Source organism: Chironomus tepperi, unplaced genomic scaffold (genome assembly GCF_022539635.2).
Source record: "Chironomus tepperi strain 1889 unplaced genomic scaffold, CSIRO-AGI_Ctep_v1 contig_261, whole genome shotgun sequence".
NCBI classification, from domain to species: domain Eukaryota; kingdom Metazoa; phylum Arthropoda; class Insecta; order Diptera; family Chironomidae; genus Chironomus; species Chironomus tepperi.
In genome coordinates, this window is record NW_027226383.1 from 570,199 (window position 1) to 597,577 (window position 27,379).

The following is a 27,379-nucleotide window of genomic DNA, read 5'->3' on the forward strand; positions in this document are numbered from 1 at the left end:
AACTTTTTCATACTGCGGTTCACTCTGTGATGACTGCGTCATGGTCAATGACGAGCTTATCAATAAAAAATCATCATTATATTCTAAAAACTAGTCAATAGTGCATTTCAAATATTATTGCATTTTATTGAAATGTTGAGCATACACATTTACATAATAATACAAAGATAGTTTTATAAATTAATAATATACACTAATGAAGTACTAGTATGATAATCGTAATTATTACATCAATATCCCACACTCAATACTTATCAATTATAAGTGTTGTAATAAATAAAGATGCCGCAATTATGTACAAACCCAAAGTTTTTGATTACCAAAAAAGCAGCACGTTAAAAGCATGATTTTTATAAAGTAGACATAAGTAATAGATCAAGAGGAAGACCGAAAATTTCCTGGATTGAATATGTTGATAAGGACGATGGAGTTCTTAATATACCGAATTTGCAGAAATTATCGAAAAATAGAGCTGTCTACAGAATTTCTTTAAACGCGGTAATGGAAATTAATGGACTAATCGATCAAAATCCGGCTCCAGGTTGGTTTGATTCTGACTTGGTGTCTGATTTAAACAATACCAGATTCACGCCGACTCTGTACCAGATTTTGAATCGATTACCCAACATGTGCTATTTAGGAATGTTGTTTGTTGTAAAAATGCACAAAACTTATTGCATACATTAACAGTATTTAACTATTAGATGCTGTTACAAGTTTTATGTCAACTACTTTTCTATTAAAAATATTAAAATTTATATTCAAATCCACATTCTTTAAGTTGTGGGTCATCAACGAAGGCGTTCAACATTTTACTCTCATTTTCTGTTAATTCTTCCTTATGAGACCCAATTTGTCCTTTTCTAATGAAATTGAAGGCATCAATATGAGGTAGTCCATTTGTTTTATGCAGTTCCCTTAACATTGATAATAAATCTTCAAAATTGACCGACGGATTGTTCTTCATTGATTCAAATGACAAATGTTGACACAGCTTATTAATTTCATCTTCAGAATAGTTTTTGTTCAAAAATTTCATTGCTTTTAGGACTTCCAATTTCAAATTTCTCTTCATGTCTTCATAAAATAAGAACAAAACATTTGGCTCATTACGAATCTTCCAAAAATCAACAACATGATCATTGTATGGAGCATAAAGAATCTGATTACTGGCAAAAGCATTCAAAAAAGTTTCCATTGTTCCTCGATAGCCATGCATGTGTCTATAATGATGGAAGTATGACACCGCAACATCTTTTGGATTGCGTGCGACGTAGACGATCTGTGTAATTTAATGGGAAGGTTAAGTATCAAATTAATTGACTTTAAATTGAGTGTCCATGCAGTTGTGAGTAATGAATCGATTCTGTGGCTTTAATGGTATCTAAAATTGACGACAGAAATGAAAAATCACACTTACCTTAGGCTTAACACTCCAAATTTTGTCTGGTAACAAGAACATTGGCAGATGCGTCTTAATATGTCGTGGTCTTGGAGTTTTGCTGCACATTTCAAAAGAATCAACATCAACAGGAGCCATTAAGGCGCCGATTCTTAGCAAAAAATTGAAATTTGAATAAAAAGGTCAAATTAAGAATTCAATAACATCCAACTTACTCAATAAATGGAAATCTTTCTGCCAGTGTCTTACTTAATGCCGTCTCAAAGTCTAAATTATTATTTAGCATCCAAAGCATCTCTTGTGTCCATGTTGTTCCACATTTTATAAAAGTTACTATCCAAATGTCATCTTCATAAACTTCCATTTGTTTAATTCTTGTTAAGAATTTGTCAACAAATTTTTGTGGTAGGATGCAAAATTTATCACGTGCACAGACTTTGACATAATCATTTGTGATGACTGTGTCCACTTTTTTAATTAAATCACCTTCAATTTTATCGACTGTGAACATTTTTGGTTGAGGTTTTGGATCGAAATGACCAAATAAAGTTTTAAGTTACTTTGTAGAACTGTTTTAAATGACCTTATATTTTTCAACAATAAAATTAAGAGTCATACATGTAATAACATACATGTGATCATGTAATAAACAACAATTACGTTACTACATATAAGTTTGGATCTAGAAAAATATTCAACAATTTGTGTTTTTTTTGTCAATGTCGTATTTATTAGCTACGAGTTAATTATTTTTGTTAGACACTAATTTAACTTTACTCTGGGATGCGACTGAATCAGTAATTGTTGCAAAGCAATATGTAAACAATTTTTTTCCTTAAGAATGTTTTGTGCAATGTTTGTGGACAATGGAAAATAAGGTTTAACTTGGTTTGATGTTTCATGAATGTTGAAATTTTAAAAGATTCTGCTTCAAAACAATTTGCTAGTGTAAAACTAATGCCATATTTTGTTAGATTAATATTTAAATAAATTGAATTAGTATCAATAAATTTATAACATTAACATATGCAACCATTAATATTCAATATACAAACTCTCTAAAAATTTGCCATTTCGGTTCAAATCTTGAACCAAACTAAAATCTAATGAAATTTATTATAAGTTCTGAAGACATCTAGATGCGCATTTCTAGACAATAGGTACGACGACACATTTGAATCATATTTAGGTTCCTTCCACTTAAGCTCATTATTTAACACACCATTTGGAATAAATTTCCAATTATTCAAAATTCCCTCAATGTTAGTATTAAAATCGTCTTCTCTAATTCCAAATCATTTAAAAATTCCATTAACGCTATACTTTTGTGATATAATTAAAAACATTTTTCTCCATAAATAAATTTTCGGTCTTGAAAAAGACCATTTAATGTAAGTTGATGATGATGTGGAAAGAAATTTAACCTCCGAAACCGTAGAGAGTACGTCCTTGGCGTTTCAATGCATAGACAACATCCATAGCTGTGACTGTCTTTCTCTTGGCATGTTCAGTGTATGTGACTGCATCACGGATGACATTTTCCAAGAAAACTTTCAAGACACCACGAGTTTCTTCGTAGATCAAGCCTGAGATACGCTTGACACCACCACGACGAGCCAAACGACGGATTGCTGGCTTTGTGATTCCTTGGATGTTATCACGAAGAACTTTACGATGACGCTTTGCGCCTCCTTTTCCTAAACCTTTGCCTCCTTTACCTCGTCCAGTCATTTTGTATTTTCAATTTATTTTTTACTTCTTTACACGAGAAAATGTAAAAATTGAATGATGTCTATTCATGAAATTCACTCTCTTTATATACATTCTCTCACCTTCCCCTCTCTCACAATTTTGGTTTGAATTTCTATCGATTTCACAAAGTTGCCTGAATTTTATTTACTTAAATTCATATTCTAGAAACTTATTTAATAATTTAGAAATAATTCTGAAACTTTCACCTAAATTAATTAAAGAATTTTCAAGAATTCATCAAAATTCTCTCATTTCCCCTCATTCTTACTCTCCCTACCACATTTTCATTTCTTCGCGCCAAAATAAATCTATATAAAGGGGACGTATTTCTTGCCATCGCATTATTTCTCATTTGTATTTCAAATCGAAAACTCAAAACTTAAAAAATGGCCCGTACAAAGCAAACTGCTCGTAAATCAACTGGTGGAAAAGCACCACGTAAACAATTGGCAACAAAAGCTGCCCGTAAATCAGCACCAGCAACCGGAGGAGTTAAGAAGCCACATCGTTATCGTCCAGGTACAGTCGCTCTTCGTGAAATCCGTCGTTATCAGAAATCGACTGAATTGTTGATCCGCAAATTGCCATTCCAACGTCTTGTTCGTGAAATCGCTCAAGATTTCAAGACTGACTTGCGTTTCCAATCATCAGCAGTCATGGCTTTACAAGAAGCATCTGAAGCTTACCTCGTCGGATTATTCGAAGACACAAACTTGTGCGCCATCCATGCCAAGCGTGTCACAATCATGCCAAAGGACATCCAACTTGCCCGTCGTATCCGTGGTGAACGTGCTTAAATTATCATAGCAAGGAATTATTTACAACTGAACGGTCTTTTTCAAGACCACCAAAAATATTTAAAAGAAGAAAATTTTAATCAATTTTATGATCTCAATTTAAAACTAACACATTATCACTTTATTATTAGGACATTAGCCTTCTAGGAGATATATTTTTGCAGGAGAACTAAGATTACTTTTATAATTAGATTTTTTTAATATTTAATTTGCTTAATATTAGAATCAGAGAGATTTGGCGAATCCTCACTCGTTAAACTATCAATAGCCATGAAACACATATGATCGCGCAGCTATGGACCTTAAGGTCTGAACAGCTAATGTTCATTTTCTTTTTTGTTTTAATATTAGAATCTACAACAATTTTGTGTGTAGTATCAGTCATGAGCACGACTAAAGAACTAATGAAAGGAAGCTGTTGATAGAGGGTACAAGCATTTGATATCGAAAATTGGTAGGCGATAGCCAGCGATATTTAGGAAAAGTTTTAGGAAACATTTGATAAAGGTCATGGATCAGAATTGATCTGAATAGCTAGCAAATTACTAAGTTCAATGACTGAATTTTGGTTCTAGTCGCTAAACGATAGACTTCCTTATTATTTAACATGAACTGTTGCATGATACAAACGCATGATACAAAATATCACAGAATTTTTATTAATTTTATACAGTAATTGTAGAAAATTGTAGAAAATCAAAAATTAATTTTTCTTTTTTGAATAAGATTGGTAGCCCTGAAAAGGACTGTTTGTAATAGTTGCTGATTATCAGACTTGAGTTGTGCTTAATTTAAGCTTTCTTTGCTGCTGGTTTCTTGGCGGCTTTTGGCTTCTTTTCTGCAGCTGGCTTCTTTGCTTTTGGTGCTGCTGCCTTTTTTGGCTTGGCAGCAGCTTTAGCTTTTGGTGCTGCTTTTGGTTTTGCTGCAGCTTTTGGTTTTGGTGCTGCCTTTTTGGCGGCTGGCTTTGCTGCTGCTGGTTTCTTTGTTGTCTTGGCAACTGGTTTCTTTACTTTTGTGGCTGCAGCTGCTTTTGGCTTCTTGGCAATTGTTTTCTTGACTTTTTTCTCACCAGCCTTCTTTGGCTTAGCGGCAGCGGCCTTCTTTGGCTTCTTTTCAACAGCCTTCTTTACAACCTTTTCTTTCTTGGCTGCTGCTGGCAATTTGAATGATCCTGATGCACCTTTACCTTTAACTTGTAACAATTGTCCCTTTTCAACAGCTGATTTCAAGAATTTCTTGATAAATGGAGCCAACTTATCAACATCAACTTTGTATTGAGCTACAAGGAACTTCTTGATGGCTTGTAATGATGAACCACCTCGTTCCTTCAATGTCTTTACGGCATTGACAACCATTTCACTGATTGGTGGATGAGTTCTTGGTGCCTTTGGGTTCTTTGGCTTGTCAGATTTTGGTTTCTTCTCTTTTTTGGCCTTTGCTGGTGAGGCAACTGGTGATGGTGCGACTTCAACTGCTGGATCAGACATTTTAGATTTATTTTTTTAATTTTTTTCTTGACTTGCTTGTATTAAAAGAATTTTCGGACTGAAAATGTTTTTGAGAAATTACGAAATTTTGTGGGTCCCTTCACTATGCGATGTGAATGGAAACGAAGCCTCACACTCAGTTTTTGTTGTAAACATTTCCTTCATAAACTTCGTGGTTAATCTCAAAGTTTGTTAATTATTTCAGAAACTTCTGTTGTTCGATTCAAAATAGTTTCTGAATGTTGTTTTAAATTGAAATGTTAATTTAGATTTTAATTTGAAAATATTAAATTAAATTTGCAAATTGCAAAATAATTAAGTTAAAGTTGAAATTTATGAAAAAATATTGAAATTATCTTAATTAAATTTGAATAACTTTTGAACCGATTGAGATAATTTGATGAAATTTTCACCTTATGATAGTTAATTTAATGTTAAATCAGGAAAAAAAAGAAAAATTCACAAAAGATTAGTTAAATTAACTACAGGGGGGTAGTCAAAAAATAATGTTTGACACTCAGTGCTTGAAAATTTTGTAAATAAATTTTAATGAAATTAACTTTAACTAATTCATGTCTCTTAAAACTAAATTAAGTCCTGAAATGCAGAAATTTGTCATTAAAGTTTAATTTAGTTTAATTTTGCCAAATTAGGAATCCTAATCTAAGATTAATTAATTTTTAAAATTCTTCATACCGAAGGGAACTTTCAATGACTCAGTATATAGACTATAGGATAACTGTAAATGAAATTATATGAAGTAAGACTAAGTTTAGAGTTTATATTGCCAAAACGAATCATTTTTATTAATTTGACTATTTTATTACAAATATTTATTATTTTTGACAACTTTTAAATTTTTTAGGTTATCAGAAATTCCAATACAAAAAAATGGTCTCATTTGAAAATTTTAAGAATAAAACAGAGATACAGAATATATTTAATTTTCGAAAATTTTGTTTATTTTGATAGTTTTAATTATATTAATTTAATTTTTTAAAATTATTTAAAATAATATAAATTTATTTTTGAAGAATTTTCAGGGCAATTTTAGTAACAATATTTTATTAAGTGCCTTAAATGTAGAATATAAAAATAAATAGATTCATTTGTACTAAAGTAATGATATAATCAGTCTCATTTGATTAAAATTTTTCTCTTTTTCTTAAATCATTTTGCGGTCTTGAAAAAGACCATTTTTAGAGCTTTATGATGCAGAATGGAAAGCAATTTACTTGGATGATGTGTATTTGGTGACAGCCTTTGTTCCTTCTGAGACAGCGTGCTTAGCCAATTCACCAGGCAAGAGTAAACGAACAGCAGTTTGGATCTCGCGACTTGTGATTGTTGATCGTTTGTTGTAGTGAGCCAATCGTGAGGCTTCAGCAGCAATACGTTCGAAGATATCATTGACGAAACTGTTCATGATGCTCATTGCCTTTGATGAAACACCAGTGTCTGGGTGAACTTGTTTCAAGACTTTGAAGATGTAGATTGCGTATGATTCCTTACGCTTATGACGTCTCTTCTTCTTGTCATCCTTTGAGATTGCTTTTTGTGCCTTACCGGCTTTCTTTGCAGCTTTTCCGCTTGTTTTTGGTGGTGCCATTTTTTATGATGTGTTTTGAATAAGTTTCAGAATACAACTGTTGTCTCTTCACAGTTTTCGCTCTCTTTATATACATTTTCTCTCACCATGTAGCATAGACCACGCCTCTCTCATTTCCCGCTCATGTTTCCCGCTCTCATTTTAGTATAAATACCTGAACATTTGTGAACATTCAACTCAGTATCGAATTCACATTCGTTTGTAAACTTTCTCGTACAAGTCAAATCAAATAAAATATTAAAAAATGTCAGGCCGTGGTAAAGGAGGCAAAGTTAAGGCAAAGGCAAAGTCACGTTCAAGCCGTGCTGGATTACAGTTCCCAGTCGGTCGTATCCATCGTCTTCTCCGTAAAGGAAACTATGGTGAACGTGTTGGTGCTGGAGCTCCAGTATATTTAGCTGCCGTCATGGAATACTTGGCTGCTGAAGTTCTTGAATTGGCAGGCAATGCTGCTCGTGACAACAAAAAGACAAGAATCATTCCACGTCACTTGCAATTGGCCATCCGTAATGACGAAGAATTGAACAAACTTTTATCTGGAGTCACAATTGCACAAGGTGGTGTCTTACCAAACATCCAAGCCGTCTTGTTGCCAAAGAAGACAGAATCAAAAACAAAAGCTTAAATTCATCAAAAATGTTCCTGTAAATAGCTCAAAACCGTCCTTTTTAGGACGACAAATTTAAATTCTTAAAGAAAAAACCAATTTTTATTTTATTAAATCAAATAATTTTTATTCAAATCATATTTTAACTAATCAACTTAGTCCTATATTAATAAATCTATTTTCGTCTTACTTAGTTCAATTGACTATGCTGGAACTATAGTTATTTCGATTTATATTAGACATATTAATGTTTTTTCGTTCTATATAGGATCCACCATTTAAAATCTATGCTTTCCTGTTAACATAAACTCCATTTTGCTAAAAAAAAGGCATTTCTTTAGGAGTTTTGCAATTCATTAGAAATATCGACCTTTTTAATACGATCTGGAATATAATATACAGATATTTAGCCCATGATACTTAAAATCGAACTAAGAGGGCTAAAATACTGGTAAATAAATATAGCTTCAAATTATATAGAGAAAATAAGTTATGAATTAAATAGTAGCAATAACTTTATGAGATTGTGTCTGTTTTTATCCTATCCTATTAATTCAAAACCGATTCCAAACCCCGATCCAAGCACAATTTACAATTATGCTCAAAAATTTGTAAATTAAGATCTAAAAGTAAGATTAAACTTAATTTGTTTCATTGTATTATTTTACTTCAGGTACATGAACCTGAAGTAACAAGACTAGGAACTGAGAATAATAATCAAAAATAATTTTCTTCATAAATAAATTTGCAGTCTTGAAAAAGACCATTTAATGTAAGTTGAAGATGATGTAGAAAGAAATTTAACCTCCGAAACCGTAGAGAGTACGTCCTTGGCGTTTCAATGCATAGACGACATCCATAGCTGTGACTGTCTTTCTCTTGGCGTGTTCAGTGTATGTGACTGCATCACGGATGACATTTTCCAAGAAAACTTTCAAGACACCACGAGTTTCTTCGTAGATCAAGCCTGAGATACGCTTGACACCACCACGACGAGCCAAACGACGGATTGCTGGCTTTGTGATTCCTTGGATGTTATCACGAAGAACTTTACGATGACGCTTTGCGCCTCCTTTTCCTAAACCTTTGCCTCCTTTACCTCGTCCAGTCATTTTGAATTTTCAATTTATTTTTTACTTCTTAACACGAGAAAATGTAAAAATTGAATGATGCCGATTCATGAAATTCACTCTCTTTATATACATTCTCTCATCTTCCCCTCTCTCACAATTTTTGTTCGAATTCCTTTCGATTCCGTACAGTTACTTGAATTTAATTTACCTAAACTGTTACCTAAGAAACGAACTAATAATTTTGAAAATAATTCGGAAACTTTTACCTAAATTAATTAAAGAATTTTCGAGAATTCATCAAAAGTCTCTCATTTCCCCTCATTCTTACTCTCCCTACCACAAATTCATATCTTCGCGCCAAAATAAATCTATATAAAGGGGACGCATTTCTTGCCATCACATTATTTCTCATTTGTATTTCAAATCGAAAACTCAAAACTAAAAAAATGGCCCGTACAAAGCAAACAGCTCGTAAATCAACTGGTGGAAAAGCACCACGTAAACAATTGGCAACAAAAGCTGCCCGTAAATCAGCACCAGCAACCGGAGGAGTTAAGAAGCCACATCGTTATCGTCCAGGTACAGTTGCTCTTCGTGAAATCCGTCGTTATCAGAAATCGACTGAATTGTTGATCCGCAAATTGCCATTCCAACGTCTTGTCCGTGAAATCGCTCAAGATTTCAAGACTGACTTGCGTTTCCAATCATCAGCAGTCATGGCTTTACAAGAAGCATCTGAAGCTTACCTCGTCGGATTATTCGAAGACACAAACTTGTGCGCCATCCATGCCAAGCGTGTTACAATCATGCCAAAGGACATCCAACTTGCCCGTCGTATCCGTGGTGAACGTGCTTAAATTCTTATAGCAAGGAATTATTTACAACTGAACGGTCTTTTTCAAGACCACCAAAAATATTAAGAATGAAAAGAAGAAAATTTTAATCAATTTTATGATCTCAATCAATTAAAGAAGTTCTTAAGGTTTAAATGAAGATTTATGTTACAGGGTTCATCTCACATTTTTTTTCCAATTTTTATTAAATACATTGTATGTAATACTTTTATCAGTTAGTCTAGTCATACTAGATGATTTTAAGTAGATTTTAAGTTTCCATTGGTTTCAAACATGGTTGGAAGTCATTCATATTCTTATTCGTTGAACTGTCATTAGTCATGTAATATAGAAACGTGCAGGTATGGATTTGTCGTAAAATATGAGCAGTAACATGTCATTTTTATTACTCTTATCATACTCCTCGTGATTTCAAATACCAAGAATTTAATTAATTTTGGAACTTAATTTATTACCTGAAATATAATTACAACATCAATACACAAAGAGGAGAAATTTAATTTTAGGATTTGTAATTTTAGTTTATTTAAAGAGTCTCTAGTTCTCGTTAATAGGTAGTAAAAATTTTACAAATAAATTAAATATATTATTTACACATCATCAATCGTAATTAAAATTTTTCTCTTTTTCTTAAAATATTTTGCGGTCTTGAAAAAGACCATTTGAGAGTTTTTTGATGCAGAATAGAAAGCAATTTACTTGGATGATGTGTATTTGGTGACAGCCTTTGTTCCTTCTGAGACAGCGTGCTTAGCCAATTCACCAGGCAAGAGTAAACGAACAGCAGTTTGGATCTCGCGACTTGTGATTGTTAATCGTTTATTGTAGTGAGCCAATCGTGAGGCTTCAGCAGCAATACGTTCGAAGATATCATTGACGAAACTGTTCATGATGCTCATTGCCTTTGATGAAACACCAGTGTCTGGGTGAACTTGTTTCAAGACTTTGAAGATGTAGATTGCGTATGATTCCTTACGCTTATGACGTCTCTTCTTCTTGTCATCCTTTGAGATTGCTTTTTGTGCCTTACCGGCTTTCTTTGCAGCTTTTCCGCTTGTTTTTGGTGGTGCCATTATTTATGATGTGTTTTGAATAAGTTTCAGAATACAACTGTTGTCTCTTCACACATTTCGATCTCTTTATATACAATTTCTCTCACCATGTAGCATAGACCACGCCTCTCTCTTTCCCGCTCATGTTTCCCGCTCTCATTTTAGTATAAATACCTGAACATTTGTGAATATTCAACTCAGTATCGAATTCACATTCGTTTGTTAACTTTCTCGTACAAGTCAAATCAAATAAAATATTAAAAAATGTCAGGCCGTGGTAAAGGAGGCAAAGTTAAGGCAAAGGCAAAGTCACGTTCAAGTCGTGCTGGATTACAGTTCCCAGTCGGTCGTATCCATCGTCTTCTCCGTAAAGGAAACTATGGTGAACGTGTTGGTGCTGGAGCTCCAGTATATTTAGCTGCCGTTATGGAATACTTGGCTGCTGAAGTTCTTGAATTGGCAGGCAATGCTGCTCGTGACAACAAAAAGACAAGAATCATTCCACGTCACTTGCAATTGGCCATCCGTAATGACGAAGAATTGAACAAACTTTTATCTGGAGTCACAATCGCACAAGGTGGTGTCTTGCCAAACATCCAAGCCGTCTTGTTGCCAAAGAAGACAGAATCAAAAACAAAAGCATAAATTCATCAAAAATGTTCCTGTAAATAGCTCAAAACCGTCCTTTTTAGGACGACAAATTTAAATTCTTAAAGAAAAACTAATTTTTATTTTATTAAATCAATTAATTTTTATTTAATTTATATTTTAGCTAATCAACTTAGTCTTAAATTTGTAGATCTATTTTTATCTTACATAGTTCAATTTACTATGCTGGAATTATAGTAGTTTCTATTAATATTACATATATTTATTGCATTTTCGTTTCATATGGGATCCGTCATTTAAAAACTATGCTTTCCTGTGAACAAAAACTCCATTTTGCTAAAAAAAAAGGCATTTCTTTAGGAATTGTGTATCTCATTAGAAAAATCGACCTTTTTAATACGATCTAGTATAGAATATACAGATATTTAGCAGATAATACTTAAAATCTAACTAAGACGGCTGAAATACTGGTAAATAAATATAGCTTTAAATTATATCGACAGAATAAGTAATGAATTAAATAGAAGCAATAACCTTATGAGATTGTATCTGTTTTTATCCTATCCTATAAATTTAACACTTATTCCAAACGCTGATCCAAGAAAAATTTACAATTATGCGCAAAAATTTGTAAATTAATATTAATACTATTTATTTAGATGATGATATAAGAGTACTTCATGAGATAAAACTAAGAAGACTAGAAATTGATAATAATAATTGAAAACATTTTTCTTCATAAATAAATTTGCGGTCTTGAAAAAGACCATTTAAAGTTGATGATGATGGAGATAGAAATTTAACCTCCGAAACCGTAGAGAGTACGTCCTTGACGTTTCAATGCATAGACGACATCCATAGCTGTGACTGTCTTTCTCTTGGCGTGTTCAGTGTATGTGACTGCATCACGGATGACATTTTCCAAGAAAACTTTCAAGACACCACGAGTTTCTTCGTAGATCAAGCCTGAGATACGCTTGACACCACCACGACGAGCCAAACGACGGATTGCTGGTTTTGTGATTCCTTGGATGTTATCACGAAGAACTTTACGATGACGCTTTGCGCCTCCTTTTCCTAAACCTTTGCCTCCTTTACCTCGTCCAGTCATTTTGTATTTTCAATTTATTTTTTACTTCTTTACACGAGAAAATGTAAAAATTGAATGATGCCAGTTCATGAAAATCACTCTCTTTATATACATTCTCTCACCTTCCCCTCTCTCAGAATTTCGACTTGAATTTCTGTCGATTCCGTAAAGTTACCTGAATTTAATTTACTTATATCTTAATTCTACAATAGAATTAATTATTTAGAAAATAGGGTAAAAAATGTAATTTTTGGTCATTTTTCATTTTTGGACACTTTAAATGCTTATTTCTCTTTGCTGTTCTGTCTAAAATTGTTGGAAAGTGGTACAAACTATCATATATTGTGGATATTTTCACCATAGAAAAATTCAGAATTTTTGGAAGTGTCATATCCCAGATATACCAACTTCAAAGTCAAATGTAATTTTTGGTCAAAAAAATGTAATTTTTGGTCAAAAAAAATGTAATTTTTGGTCACTTTTTTTCGCGATATGTATTGAAAAATTTGTTTGAAAGGAATTTTTCGAAAACTTTGATGGATGATTTAATGCCTTTCTATTACAGCTACATCAATAAAATTTGAATCAGACTGTATTTAGACCTAAATCTTTAAGTTTGCATCAAAAAAATTAAGATTAAGGGAAAAAAATATCACAAATTTTCAACGCTTACTTTTGTAAAAAGTGACCAAAAATTACATTTTTTTTCCTTCCATACAAATTTTTCAATGCATCCTGCGAAAAAAAAGTGACCAAAAATTACATTTTTTTTGACCAAAAATTACATTTGAAAATGGGTCATTTTGTATGAAGAATTCTGAGGAAGTGCTTCATTCATTTGAAAAAATTAATATGAGGAATGATAAAGAGATATAAAAGGCAACTTTTTGGATACTTATTAGTTTATGAAAAGCAAATCCTTTAGCGCAAGCAACTGTAACAAAAAATGGCCAAATTTTGGTCATTTTTCCAATATTTTCTTTTGGAAATTTTAAGTTACAGGAAGTCCAAAAGTCAAAAGTTTTAATGCAGAAGTTCTTATGTTCTGATCTTTTACGACTCTTCTATACAAACTATAGTCTGAAAATGCTTGGAAATGCCTTTTTCAAAAATGACCAAAAAAAAAGTGACCAAAAATTACATTTTTTACCCTAATTCAGAAACTTTTACCTAAATTAATTAAAGAATTTTCGAGAATTCATCAAAAGTCTCTCATTTCCCCTCATTCTTACTCTCCCTACCACACATTCATATCTTCGCGGCAAAATAAATCTATATAAAGGGGACACATTTCTTATTCTAGTATTATTTCTCATTTGTATTTCAAATCGAATACTCAAAACTTAAAAAATGGCCCGTACAAAGCAAACAGCTCGTAAATCAACTGGTGGAAAAGCACCACGTAAACAATTGGCAACAAAAGCTGCCCGTAAATCAGCACCAGCAACTGGAGGAGTTAAGAAGCCACATCGTTATCGTCCAGGTACAGTTGCTCTTCGTGAAATCCGTCGTTATCAAAAATCGACTGAATTGTTGATCCGCAAATTGCCATTCCAACGTCTTGTCCGTGAAATCGCTCAAGATTTCAAGACTGACTTGCGTTTCCAATCATCAGCAGTCATGGCTTTACAAGAAGCATCTGAAGCTTACCTCGTCGGATTATTCGAAGACACAAACTTGTGCGCCATTCATGCCAAGCGTGTCACAATCATGCCAAAGGACATCCAACTTGCCCGTCGTATCCGTGGTGAACGTGCTTAAATTCTCATAACAAAGAATTATTTACAAATTGAACGGTCTTTTTCAAGACCACCAAAAATATTAACATGAAAAGAAGAAAATTTTAATCAATTTTATGATCTCAATAAGAATTTCTAAAGGTTTCAGTGTATTATACAGAGTTCATCCTTAGTTTCCTAATTTTATGAAATTTATTGCAAGTAAGTCTGTTATCAATTTATGACTAGATGATTTTAAACAGAATTTAAGTTATCGTCAGATTCATATACAGTATGAAGTCATGTGTTCCATTCGTTAAACTGTTATTAGTCATGTAATGTATATAACGTGCAGGCATGAATTGGTCATGAAATTTAAACAGTATTTTTTTATTACTCTTATCATACTATTCGTGATTTTAGGTGCCAGAAATTTAATTAATATTAGAACTTAATTTGTTACCTGAAATATAACAATTACGTCATCAATACTCAGAGAGGAGAAATTTATTTTTGGGATTTATGAAGAAAATAGGATTTATGAGTTTTATTGATTTAAAGCGTCTCAAATTCTCGTTAATAGGTACTAAAAAGTTTACTATAAATATTTATCAAATTAAAATTTTTCTCTTTTTCTTAAAATATTTTGCGGTCTTGAAAAAGACCATTTGAGAGTTTTGTGATGCAGCATAGAAAGCAATTTACTTGGATGATGTGTATTTGGTGACGGCTTTTGTTCCTTCTGAGACAGCGTGCTTAGCCAATTCACCAGGCAAGAGTAAACGAACAGCAGTTTGGATCTCGCGACTTGTGATTGTTGATCGTTTATTGTAGTGAGCCAATCGTGAGGCTTCAGCAGCAATACGTTCGAAGATATCATTGACGAAACTGTTCATGATGCTCATTGCCTTTGATGAAACACCAGTGTCTGGGTGAACTTGTTTCAAGACTTTGAAGATGTAGATTGCGTATGATTCCTTACGCTTATGACGTCTCTTCTTCTTGTCATCCTTTGAGATTGCTTTTTGTGCCTTACCGGCTTTCTTTGCAGCTTTTCCGCTTGTTTTTGGTGGTGCCATTTTTTATGAAGTGTTTTGAATAAGTTTCAGAATACAACTGATGTCTCTTCACATTTTTTGCTCCCTTTATATACAATTTCTCTCACCATGTAGCATAGACCACGCCTCTCTCTTTCCCGCTCATGTTTCCCGCTCTCATTTTAGTATAAATACCTGAACATTTGTGAATATTCAACTCAGTATCGAATTCACATTCGTTTGTAAACTTTCTCGTACAAGTCAAATCAAATAAAATATTAAAAAATGTCAGGCCGTGGTAAAGGAGGCAAAGTTAAGGCAAAGGCAAAGTCCCGTTCAAGCCGTGCTGGATTACAGTTCCCAGTCGGTCGTATCCATCGTCTTCTCCGTAAAGGAAACTATGGTGAACGTGTTGGTGCTGGAGCTCCAGTATATTTAGCTGCCGTTATGGAATATTTGGCTGCTGAAGTTCTTGAATTGGCAGGAAATGCAGCTCGTGACAACAAAAAGACAAGAATCATTCCACGTCACTTGCAATTGGCCATCCGTAATGACGAAGAATTGAACAAACTTTTATCTGGAGTCACAATTGCACAAGGTGGTGTCTTACCAAACATCCAAGCCGTCTTGTTGCCAAAGAAGACAGAATCAAAAACAAAAGCATAAATTCATCAATAATGTTCCTGTAAATAGCTTAAAACCGTCCTTTTTAGGACGAACAATTTAAATTATGAAAGAAATAATTTTTTTAATAATTCTTAATATGAAACTTAGAGATTTAAACTATCAATGCATTTAAATAGTGTTTTCAATTCCGGTAATTTATGAAGATTAATACTGGTACTGAAATGTATGTTAATTCATAACTAATGCAGTTAGAAAATGAATGCAAGAATCATTATAATTGCTCTAACTGTAAGAAACGCTAAAACATTTTCTATTTGTGTCCGTCACAAAGATTGAGGACGCCACAAGTAAGTAAGGAGAATCAGTCTTCAATTACAGACTGTTTTCACACTTGATTTTAAATTATACTGAGTTTTAACTAAGTTTAACATAATTGAAAATACTTTTTTTAATGAGAAAAGTAATTTAACCCCACAAAACCGTAAAGAGTAATTCTCTTAGCGTTTGTATATGCTCATGCAGGACCATTAAATGTTCAGCATGTGAAAAGAGAATAATACAATTAAAAAATTCATTTCCATTTTTAATTGCTTTATTGCGATAACAAAAAAAAATTTCATTCTGCATGTTGAATAAAAAATTTCCACAATCCACCTCGTTTCGCATGCTATAGAGCCTTTTTTGTATGCATTCTCGGAAACTTTTCATTTTTGAGGAGCAAACAATTTTTTTATAAAAAATTTATAATGAAAAATGAATCTTGGACTGTCGAGTATGGACGTTATTGAAAAGTTTGTAATGGATTTTTATGAGAGTTCAATAAATAATGCTGGCATAGCATAAAATCCATGATGAAACACAACTAATTTAATTGCTTTTTACATTACCACAACTGATGTTTTTCATGTGGGTTCGAGAATAAACCAACGGCACACACAACACTTGTACTAATGGTTGTAAATTGAATAACTTTTTTTTTTCAATTTTTCGAGCGTCAAAACCAAAAACTTATTATGAGAAAGTGCATTAAACTGATGATGCTGCAAAAGTTTTCATTTCTCTTGAAAAAAATGGGAAAGAAAGAGTAAAGAACATGCGGATATGTAGCCATGGAAAAGCAAATACAATACAGAATTGCAACCACATTTCTCATCTTCAGTTATGCTGCTTTTCAGTTCTTTTTTTTCTTTAATGGTTGTATCATAATGAAACAGCATCGAATGCATACATTTGATAATGAAAAAGTTTATTTTCTTTGCAGTACAAAAATAACGAGGAGGAAATGGAGTGCATGTATGCATACTTAACATTTTACGAATGAGTTCGAGTTGAACTGAAAGGAACTAAAAATTATTCAAATTATGCTACAAACAGAAAACTTTCTTAAAATTTCATTTCTTATGCCCTTTTATGCTCTGAGAAAAATTCCATCTAGATTAAAAATAAAAGGAAAAGATTGCAGGATGAGAAATATGGAAAATATTCTAAGCAAAGTTTTTCACATTCCCTTCATTCGTGGAGATTCTTTTCTCTCTTTTTTTTCATACTTCGTCATGCTTCTCTGATAAAGGAAATTCTGTAAATTGTTGTTAAAAGACTTGATTATTATTACAGATTTGAACGGCTGAAAAGGATTTGAATTTCTGTAAATTCTTTGAAATTCAAGTTTTGTGAATTTAAATTGTTTTAAAGTTTGTTAATCAAATGTATAGACAAGTAGGAGCATAGCAATTAAAGGGTGGATTTTAAGATCTTAATCTTCTTCTTTCGTGTAATATTTTCAGTCTGCTTGGTATCGGACTGTGCCGGGCTATTGCCAGTTTACTGTCGGTCAGTGTAAATTTGACCAAGATCCAATCGGCGTGACTCTTTGGCATGTTGCCGGATTTAATTCGAAATATAATTTTTTCGATTAATCTACTTGTCCCTATAAATTGTTTAGTATATTTGATGCAGAGCTCGAAATCTGCTCAGGTTTTGTATGTCAAATTCGAATTGAATCGAATCAATTACATATAATATTCGACTCAATTTCAAGCTCTAGATTTGATGTCCACAACTCTGCCCTCGAACATCAAACCCATCTCAATTCAGTTGCCTCCCACCCTTTGGCTATCTCTTAACCCAGATCACATTGGCTAGCAATATTATTCTAATAATATCATAACTAACTCAAAGAATCACCCGCATAACATGTGAAAAAGGCAGTCTATATAAGAAAAAAAAATATCTTGAACTTTTAGATGAGATGAGCTAGGGATGAAAATCACTGCATCTTTTCTTTTTTCTATATGATGATGATGAGAAGTTTTGAAATTGTTGATATAACTTCATCCATGAAAGAATAATATAAAGCTGCAGAAAAAAAGTTTTCAAAAGAATCTCATCATTATGAAACTGGCTCAGCGGAATGAACTATAATTTCATTCACAAGTGTCTTTTTTTGAATGTATTCATTTTCAATGAGATTTTATATAGAGAGATATCTTTTTAATTAAATGTCAATATCAGAAAATTGAATTAATAATTTATTCATAAAAAAACCTTCCTTTTTTGTATTATTTTGCTATCGTATACAGTACATGAAAAAATCTGATAGAGCTGCATATCAAACATACATTTTTAATGAAATTAAAATGCAATAATCCCTTTGAATATCAATTCAGATGACATGAAAAAAAATAACATATTTTTAACATTGAAAGAGTATTAATTTGAGGGATTAGTGGCATAAATGCTGTCCAATTGATAAAGAGAATATTCGATATTTTTGCAACAAAATTAACCCTCTTATTTAAAATGTTACGACTGATTTTACCATTTTGAGTATTAAAGTATTTACATTGATGAATTAAAAACATATTCTTGTAATTTTCATTCCATCACAGACTGTAATTTAATTATTAATCAGGAATTATTTCTTATCTTTAACAGATTTTTGCAGTAACTGTTTTAATCTTGTCATAGACAGGATTATAAATGCTGCATTCAATGACTATATAATGCGATTAATTAAAATGATAATGGCTGCGATTGGTAAGTGGTAGATCAGAAATTTTCTAATTTATTCCATTGTTCTACTTAGAATTAAACATCTGTCGAGTGTTTTTAAGGAGCTTTAATATACATAAGTGCCAATTTTAAGGAAAAGCTTCAGATTTGACTAAGTTGACAGTTGAATTGATGTGAATTAGATCGTTGGATTTAAGAAATTTCTTAAGCTCCATGACGTTCTATTGCTGCTTAGTCGGCAGAAGCTTAGCCTTAATTTTGAAATTTTTTATATTGACCTCAAAAATTTAAGAATTTTTAAGCTTTTTCTTACGAAAACCTTATAAATTTGAATATATTTTCGCAATATAAAGGGAATTTTGACTTCCAAATTCCCAACCTCAGTTCTCCCCTGGATACCTTCCTGTCACTCGGCGTGTATGTGATGGAGAAAAATACAACAAATCCAACCACATGTGGGTCGACTGGAGCCGGATTGCAACGGAAATCATGCATTCTTTGTCTAGTCAACATCATTTGCCTTTTAGGTCGCCACAACGTTGATGCCAAATATTCCTGTATTTCAACCAAATCACACAACCACACATGTTGCTAATTCACAGAAAAAAACACAGAATCAGGAAGCTTATTTTACCTACGTCATCGACACATGTTACTCAGAATCTGTGAGAATCATTGAAAGCTTGATTGAAACTTTGTCACACCTGTTCGTAGAACAAAAAGTAAAGCCAGAGCCTTTTTTTCTAGTAACAGTCAGATATATCAACCTCAATTTAGGCTAATGGTATTTCACACTACCGCACAGCCTCTTGCTGCTATATATGGAATTTCCAGAATTAGCAACGAGCCACATTTTTTTACACAATATTTCATTCTATATTTACGCAACCAGTCATCATTTTTCTGATGAAATTTATAAGTAAGAAGCTCTACTATGGCTTATATCGAATCAGCATTTGATAAATTTAGACTAATCACGTAGGAGTTGATTAAATCGGAAAAGCTTATAACAAGAAATCACATTAATCTTCTGTGTCACAACTACAATAGAATCAAACAAATAAGTTGTAATTTTGGGTCTATTTGAATGTTATGTAACCGTTTAAGAGGAATTTCCGACAACAATCGATGTAATCTTATAAATTTCATTATAGAAAAGGTCGTGGAATCTGCAGTGCCGATTTGAGTATTACGAAACATCAAAACGACCTCTTTTGAACGAGATTAAGACTGTTTCACAAGTAAAATATAATAATTAATCTAATGAATGAAGTTTAATGAAAGATGATTAATGATAATTGATGTCATTTTCCCTTTACTGACTTTACTTCCTTTAATGAAGAAATTCCCTTTTTAAATTCTTAATCCCTTCGTGGATTTTTTTATTTAATAAATCGTAAATCATAATTAAAATTTTTTTTTTTTGTTTTAAAGATGTTCATCATATCCCGCTTTATAATCATCAAATTACTAAAAATGGTACAAAAAAAAGCTCAGATAATCATAATGATGATGATGACGAGGCGTTGAAGCATAATAATAAATTATTAGGAAGCTTTCATTGCCTCAACAGTGCAATGAGAAGGAAATAAATCCAATAAAAATGATGCGAAAGCTCATCATTGAACGAGGAAATTCCGCTGCCTTCCATGTCACTGAACTGATTAAATTTCAATGTTTTTCTCCATTTCCTTTCCCATTTATGTATACGACTATGTATCTATTTGTACAACAACAATTCTTCTATTGATTTTCTTTACAAGTTAAGTGAAGCATTTAAGCATTTAGAGTTTAATGTGTGAATTATATAGTTAGGCATCCACAAGTATTTGTTAAAATCAATTCTTGTTCTTTGCTTTTTCCCTTTTTTTTTGTCTTCAAACTTTTTTCTCGTTTTGTCAATATTTTTCTTCACGCTTCGCTTGTTGTTATAGATCCATTTTTAGGCAAATGAAAATCGATTCTGTTCCGCATACACACACATTTTTTTTTTCGTTTCCTGATTTATAGGGTGGCTATTGTTTTGTGTTTATTGAGGTTGTTGTGGTTTTGAATTATTCAGGAATTGCGGTTGAGTCTTACTGCATGGTTGTGTTACTGACCTGTCAAGAACATTTGTTACTTATGTCTACATTGTGTCATGTTCGGGTTTTGACAGTGGTGTGTTAGATTTGCTGGATGTTTGATGGTGTTTAGACATTTCAAATTGGGTTCCGCCTGTCTTGACTCTAAGTTAATCCTGGAATATCTCAATATCGTCCCAAGATCCAGTACACTCAACTCCAACAGGTGTAGCAACGAAAACGTTATTTGTTTGGCTTTCCAGCGAAAGCTTGCGATAGGGCTAGTTCCAGTCGACATCTGAGGGAATTCATGAATGACAATTGATCTGTACGGTCGGCAAGGTAAGTCAGAAAGTGTTGATTCGGTGACAATTATATTTTGCCTTTCACCAAACCAAAACCTTCAATATCCAATAAAAGTCTGGACATCCCAATCATTTATCTCTTTCTCACATTCATTGAAATGAATAAATGAATATAAAAACATTATTTTTTATATCCCCAACAATTTGTTATTCAATCTAATGTCTACCGTGGTCCTTCCTAGTCATTTTTATGGACATCAACTGATTTATGCTGCAAAGATTTAATAGCCTTTTTTTTCTCTCCTCTTCTTTTGGGATCAATTCATTGTGAATACTTCCGCAAACACACATTTTTCTTACTTGATAGACTAACCGAATACCAAAAAAAAAAATGCTTTAATATGATTAACATGTGATTATGGATGTATTATGAGATAAGATGATTGATGGATTAATTTTGATGTTATGAGACCTAACAACATTTGTTTATGCTAATAAATTTTAATCTTCTTGCAATCATAATGAGAATCAGCTGCTGTTTAACATTACTTATATTAATGTTTATGTCATGAATTATGCGAAGATGTTTTGGCTCTATATTTTGAGTTTATGAATATTTTATGCAATATCAATATTGAAAATGGGCTTAATGTTTATTTTCTTTTTATTTAAAAGGTTTGAATCGATTAGTATTAAAGGATTGATGTTGATGAATTTATGCACTAGTTTTTGACCTTTCAATTTGAATGAACTGAAGCCTTATATTTACTTACAAAAAATTCAGTTAAAAAGTCAACTAAATGTGACAATTTTTTAAATCCATAGTTTTCTTCCAAATATGTCGTTTTTGAACTTTTACTTACTAATGAATATGAACACATCTAATATGATTAACAGCACTTGTAAAGTACATTCTAAAGTGAACAGAAGTAAATTAAAGATAGCTACTTATTTACCGTAATATGTGAGTTAATACTTCATTATTTAATATTTTTGGACAGTAAGAAATAATGGCGTAGTATCATGGGTCGTTCACAAATGATGTATTTAAATTAAATATCTGATTTACCTCCTGTTCAGGAGTTTTCAATTCTTGGGATTTAAATTCACTTAATTTAGTACATTTTAATCCCGAAATTGGAAATCCAAAAAGTGTTTGAGAATTTAAAATTTGTGGAGAGTCAAAATATGACGTCATTTGAGAACAACCCCAACGAAGAAATTGAGTGAAATTCAATTACTTAAGATTGCTAACTTAATAAAAGTCATACAATGCAATTTAACTTTTTACAGGAAATTAGAAAGAATTAAATGCTGAATATTTCATTAACTAACCTTATCTCAAAACTATGAACTTCAAATACTTCCAGAGTACTTCATAAATATTTCACAACTTATTCCCATCTAATACATCACTCACGCTGTGACTTTTTAAACATTTCATAATAATTACACAATATTTCACAATGCAGTATTTCGTTACATTCTTCATTGCTATCGAACTGCAGTGCAATGCACTCACTACATTTTATAAATTCAATTCATGACTTCAAAAAGTATGTTCAATTTAATTACATGACTGCATCTTGATTTTCATCGATAATCAATGCTGTGGAAACGTTTTTCAAAGGAAATCATGCAGAATTAAGTAGTTGTAATGCAGTCAAAAAATTTAACTTTCATTCCTTGTCATGCAGCATTGAGTTTTTTGCTTTTTTATGTAATTTTTTTGCAAAATTAAGGAAAGAGATAAAATATAGTAAATTATATGGAATGCATGAGTAGGGCGGCCATGTGCTGTATTTTTGCCGGGACGCTGCTGTATTTTTCTACCTTGCTGAAATGTCCCGACAAAACCATCGATTTTTTCCAAAAGTGTCCCGATATTTTGCAAAAATACTCTGGCCACCCTATGTATGAGGTTGATACTAGTTGATGCATAAAATGTAGATTTAACTTTTAATACATTCTTCGGATGGAAACATAATATATCCTGTAAATCAGGTGCCAGGGACGTAGTCATTATTTTGGGAAGGTAGAGTGGGAGGTCCGTAGAGATCGCAATAATTTAGAGGATTTCTTGAGATTTTTTGACATGAAAAACACTTGAAAATTGAACAATTCTTTCAAAAAACGGCGATTAACCCCCAAACCCCCCTGACTACACCCCTGCTATTAACTTTTAACATTTAAGTTTAAATCTTTTTGATATTCATTACAATTTAATGTGAAGTTGCTGGAAACTTTTTACAGCCTTTTATTTCTATCGTCTTATTTTAACTATTTTATCAGGATCTGAAGTGAAAAATTACCTGAACTACAAAAAAAAAAAAAAAAACTTTATCCTTTTCATTTCATCTTACGTGAGGATTAAGAAATGAGGAAAATTATTTGTCGGATAGACAAAAGTTATTCAGTAAAATGAAAAACTTTCACATCAAATTACGGAAAATACAAAAAATGTTTAAAACTTGATCGTGTGAGCGGAAGAATGTTTTACAACTTTTTTTTTATATACTGCATACGATATTTGTCATAACTTTTTTTACTTCATATTGAGTTCCATTTTAAAATTAAATTACTTGGATAATGCGTTATAGGATTATTTGCAAATGACGTCTTCATGCTCTTAGATTACATAGTCTGTGGGTCCTATAAGAGATTTTGAGCATTTGAGACTGATTTGCTTCATTTAGATTAGGTTCTGAGTCTTTTTGTCACTGTTTTCCTTGTCATAATTTAGTCAAAATTGCTTTAGATGCAACTAAACGTCGAAATTGACATGAATAAGCCTTGTTTATATGAAGTTGAGTCGAGCTTTCATGTAAATTTCATGTCAAATTCAAATAGACTTCGATTTCTTGTTGCAACAAGCATTCATGCTACAGAAAGACCACTGCGATGCCTAAAACGGGTCTCTTTACCTGCTAGGGGAAGTGAACAGTCTCAAAAAAGGCTCTAAAAACCCAAATGTCACCTATAAATTGCCCCTGAAGAAGCTATAGAATTCCATCCGTAAGAAAATTTATTGATTTTCAAAAAGTTTCATCTTCTTTCAATTGAATTGAATTTTTGCAACATATTGGTAACAGCATGATGTAATGTGAGCTTTTTTTTAAAGAATATAAAAGTATTTTATATTTCAACCTTTAAAAAACAATTTTATTGTCAATTCCATGTGGAAAATATTTTCAATTATGTGTGAATCAATACAATATTGAGGCCTGCAGAAACGTATGCAAGAATTTTTGGTCATGCAGGAATTTTAATTAATTTTTCAATAGATTTTTGCCTTACATTGAAATGTGAATAGCAAATAATAATAAATATCTGGCTTCTCGCCAAACATTTGCCGATGAATAATGATGTAACATATTTTTGGTGGCTACATAGATTTCATAGAATATGTGAGTATGTGTACTGTACATCTATAATATGTGAAAGTGATAAAATGTGCATCCTTAATTTATTGCCATTTAGAGAATTAAATTTAATGATTTAATTTATTGCAGTTGGATTTTAAAGTCAATTTTATGGTGCATTTATGCATTAACTTGGGAAAAATTGAAAATTTATTTCCATAATTTGCATAAAATTGAATAATTTTTTATTATGAAGTCGCACATTATTATCATTTGTCATTCAATTGTGCAATTAAACGACACATTATGTATGCACATTTGTGGCTTGATTTTTCCCTCAAACCCACACCAAATTGACCACAGAAACATCACATAAAAATCTAATTGAAGTGAAAAATTTATGTGCAACATGAATAAAAATTAAAATTTGTCACAAAATGGAAATTTTGATTGTCATTTGCATAAATGCTTGAAAATAATAGCACTGAATATTATTTTATGGAAATAAAGTCCAGCATGTATTTTAGACAGCTCTACACCCACTCACACACACACACATAGACATGCTATAAATTTGTGACTGTCACTCAGTCAGCTCATGTCCAATAAATTAACATAATTAAATTCTAGATCAAAAATTAATTGGCAAATTCTGCTCGGTTCCATTTTTTCCCTTAAGTTTTCAACTTGAAAAGTCATTTAAATCATTCAAGAAATTCTAACAAGAAACCATGAAAAATGACTGAAAGTTCACTTGAATCATTCAGATTCTCATTTTAATAAGAAGAAGAACTTGATAATTAAGTGATAAGGAATTGAATGAAGTCTCTCAATCTCTCCGTCTCCTCTTTGTTTCTATGTCATTTTATTTTATTTTCTATAATTCAGTCGCTCATTCAAATTAATTTGCTCATTTAAGTTTGTGAAGTTGAAGTGGTTAGAAGTCAGTTGGAAGGAAAGTAGAGCAAGTCAAAGGCACGAGTGAAATGGAGCATTATACGTCAGATTCATCCGAATCGGATTCACATACCATTGATTATCAGAATCGTAGCTTGACTGTATCAAAAGCTGAAGAATGCTTTTTGAACTTGTTTGATAATGAAACAGCTTATGCTGAAATTGAGACTGTGATACTATACAATAATCATCTGTCAAGTTTGCCACTATCGCTGTTGCAATTCACAAATTTGCACACATTAGATATCAGCAATAATAGTCTCGCTACATTAAATGTGGAAGTATTCTTGCAGTGTCCATTACGCACATTTATTGCCAAAAATAATCTACTTACGAATGACTCGCTGCCTAAAATATTCGCATCAAAATCTAAATTGTGTCAGTTACGTGAATTAAATTTGAGTGGAAATATGTTGACGAGATTCCCAAATCAGATTCTCGAGCAACACTCAATTAAATATTTATACCTCAATGGAAATCTCATCCAATCAATTCATAAAGACATCTGGAAATTAAAAAAGTAAATGTCTACTGTATTTTAAATATTTGTGCGTTCATAAATAGCTAGTCATTGTGATAAGATTTAATTATTTTAACCTTTAACATTTTTCATTTGTTTATATTATATTTTCATACTGTCTCTCGGTTCCAGTTTGCAAGTACTTTCTATGGGCGCAAACAAAATAAGAGAAGTTCCGGACACTATCGGAAATCTAGCACAATTGCAGGGATTAAATCTATGTGACAATTTAATTGACAAAATTCCATCGAGTATTGCACGACTGCATAATCTAAAGACATTATCACTACACAAAAATGCAATAAGAACACTCCCACCTGAGCTTATATCGCTGAGAAATTTGACAGAACTTTCACTTCGTGACAATCCACTTGTCGACAGATTTGTTCAACGTACGTTTTTCATCCTTAACTTTATCCACCATCTTATATCTATGAACATTATGCATTCACAGATCTCTCAATGACACCAACAACACTAAAGGAAAGTGCAGCACGAGTTGTGAAAATTTCTGAATTGCCTTATAGTCCTGAGACATTGCCAAGAACACTCATCGATTATCTTAGCTTTGCAAATTGTTGTGTCAATCCTAATTGTAAAGGTGAGAAAGTATCCTTGAAATATTTTGTTGTCTACAGCTGATAATTAGCATTACTCATCAATTTTCAATGTCTGACCTTTTGACTTCCTTCATACTTCTCTCATTCTCTCTCATGGATTTGAGTTGTATCTCATTAATTAACCTCAATATATTTGCAGGAGTGTATTTTGATAATCGAATTGAGAATGTGAAATTTATTGACTTTTGTGGAAAGTATCGAGTGCCCTTCATGCAGTATTTATGCAGTTCAAAGTAAGTAGCACAATTTTGTAGATTTTGCATTTCATTTCAATTTATTTCTCTGCATTTGCAGATGTGTTGATAATGCAAATGTTGATCCACAACAGCCAAGTGCCAGTGGTTTCATGATGAGAAAAGTTCTCTTGGGTTAATTTTTTTTTTTTTTGCTGTGTATTCAAAAACTGGAATCGGAAGAAATGAGGAAGTAATGCAGAATGGAGATGAAAACTCTTTGCTGTGTATCTGAGTCTGTTTTATGCAAAATCATCAAAATAAATTGTTTAAAGTCTGTGAATATCAAAGTACTTGTGCTATATCATGAAATTTCTCTCATTTTATTAATCTTTAGACATAAAGTTGTGCTTGATATTTTTAAGGCAATAAAAAGTAGGTTTAATGTAGTCATTGATGATTGAAATTAATAAAATTACACTAAAGATGCCATAATAATATAATAATGTAAAATAAAATGAATTTTAATGATAATGAGGAACAACTTTGAAGCTCATGTATGAAGAAGAAATCAAATAAAAGTTTTTCTTCACATCCAAAAATTATGAAAAGAGTTGAAAGTTATTTTCACTTTAAAATACATCTGAAGCACT

General features: G+C 32.1%; 12 protein-coding genes across 13 annotated transcripts; 5 read left to right on the forward strand and 7 right to left on the reverse strand.

The window, feature by feature from the left end:
* Nucleotides 1-142: 142 nt before the first annotated feature.
* LOC139091777 (sulfotransferase 1 family member D1-like) lies at nucleotides 143-2,186 on the reverse strand. 2 transcript variants are annotated; one of them, XM_070641984.1, is made up of 3 exons: nucleotides 1,618-2,186; nucleotides 1,421-1,502; nucleotides 143-1,282 (listed from the first exon to the last, which is right to left on the reverse strand). In XM_070641984.1, exons 1-3 carry the CDS (start codon nucleotides 1,911-1,913, stop codon nucleotides 749-751), a joined length of 912 nt encoding a protein of 303 aa, XP_070498085.1. In that variant the 5' UTR covers nucleotides 1,914-2,186; the 3' UTR covers nucleotides 143-748. The 2 variants fall into 2 exon arrangements, with proteins under 2 accessions (XP_070498085.1, XP_070498084.1); XM_070641983.1 differs by having other exon boundaries at nucleotides 1,421-1,553.
* Nucleotides 2,187-2,821: 635 nt separating this feature from the next.
* Nucleotides 2,822-3,133, reverse strand: LOC139091784 (histone H4). Its single transcript, XM_070641991.1, has one exon. It carries the CDS (start codon nucleotides 3,131-3,133, stop codon nucleotides 2,822-2,824), a length of 312 nt encoding a protein of 103 aa, XP_070498092.1.
* Nucleotides 3,134-3,540: 407 nt separating this feature from the next.
* Nucleotides 3,541-3,951, forward strand: LOC139091785 (histone H3). The gene has a single exon (XM_070641993.1). The coding sequence runs from the start codon at nucleotides 3,541-3,543 to the stop codon at nucleotides 3,949-3,951; it is 411 nt and encodes a 136-aa protein (XP_070498094.1).
* Nucleotides 3,952-4,742: 791 nt separating this feature from the next.
* Nucleotides 4,743-12,389, reverse strand: LOC139091786 (histone H1B-like). Its single transcript, XM_070641994.1, has 2 exons — nucleotides 12,047-12,389; nucleotides 4,743-5,440 (listed from the first exon to the last, which is right to left on the reverse strand). The coding sequence occupies exons 1-2, from the start codon at nucleotides 12,351-12,353 to the stop codon at nucleotides 4,743-4,745; spliced, it is 1,005 nt and encodes a 334-aa protein (XP_070498095.1). The 5' UTR covers nucleotides 12,354-12,389.
* Nucleotides 6,616-7,072, reverse strand: LOC139091820 (histone H2B). The gene has a single exon (XM_070642030.1). It carries the CDS (start codon nucleotides 7,045-7,047, stop codon nucleotides 6,670-6,672), a length of 378 nt encoding a protein of 125 aa, XP_070498131.1. The 5' UTR covers nucleotides 7,048-7,072; the 3' UTR covers nucleotides 6,616-6,669.
* LOC139091821 (histone H4) lies at nucleotides 8,426-8,803 on the reverse strand. Its single transcript, XM_070642031.1, has one exon. It carries the CDS (start codon nucleotides 8,764-8,766, stop codon nucleotides 8,455-8,457), a length of 312 nt encoding a protein of 103 aa, XP_070498132.1. The 5' UTR covers nucleotides 8,767-8,803; the 3' UTR covers nucleotides 8,426-8,454.
* On the reverse strand, nucleotides 10,220-10,678 carry LOC139091818 (histone H2B-like). Its single transcript, XM_070642029.1, has one exon. The coding sequence runs from the start codon at nucleotides 10,652-10,654 to the stop codon at nucleotides 10,277-10,279; it is 378 nt and encodes a 125-aa protein (XP_070498130.1). The 5' UTR covers nucleotides 10,655-10,678; the 3' UTR covers nucleotides 10,220-10,276.
* LOC139091817 (histone H2A-like) lies at nucleotides 10,883-11,287 on the forward strand. Its single transcript, XM_070642028.1, has one exon. The coding sequence runs from the start codon at nucleotides 10,898-10,900 to the stop codon at nucleotides 11,276-11,278; it is 381 nt and encodes a 126-aa protein (XP_070498129.1). The 5' UTR covers nucleotides 10,883-10,897; the 3' UTR covers nucleotides 11,279-11,287.
* A 1,293-nt stretch (nucleotides 12,390-13,682) lies between the features above and the next one.
* On the forward strand, nucleotides 13,683-14,093 carry LOC139091787 (histone H3). Its single transcript, XM_070641995.1, has one exon. It carries the CDS (start codon nucleotides 13,683-13,685, stop codon nucleotides 14,091-14,093), a length of 411 nt encoding a protein of 136 aa, XP_070498096.1.
* Nucleotides 14,094-14,751: 658 nt separating this feature from the next.
* Nucleotides 14,752-15,129, reverse strand: LOC139091788 (histone H2B). The gene has a single exon (XM_070641996.1). The coding sequence runs from the start codon at nucleotides 15,127-15,129 to the stop codon at nucleotides 14,752-14,754; it is 378 nt and encodes a 125-aa protein (XP_070498097.1).
* Nucleotides 15,130-15,372: 243 nt separating this feature from the next.
* Nucleotides 15,373-15,753, forward strand: LOC139091790 (histone H2A-like). The gene has a single exon (XM_070641997.1). The coding sequence runs from the start codon at nucleotides 15,373-15,375 to the stop codon at nucleotides 15,751-15,753; it is 381 nt and encodes a 126-aa protein (XP_070498098.1).
* Nucleotides 15,754-25,375: 9,622 nt separating this feature from the next.
* On the forward strand, nucleotides 25,376-27,339 carry LOC139091756 (leucine-rich repeat-containing protein 58-like). Its single transcript, XM_070641933.1, has 5 exons — nucleotides 25,376-25,933; nucleotides 26,066-26,325; nucleotides 26,388-26,534; nucleotides 26,693-26,786; nucleotides 26,848-27,339. The coding sequence occupies exons 1-5, from the start codon at nucleotides 25,443-25,445 to the stop codon at nucleotides 26,924-26,926; spliced, it is 1,071 nt and encodes a 356-aa protein (XP_070498034.1). The 5' UTR covers nucleotides 25,376-25,442; the 3' UTR covers nucleotides 26,927-27,339.
* The last annotated feature ends 40 nt before the right edge of the window (nucleotides 27,340-27,379 follow it).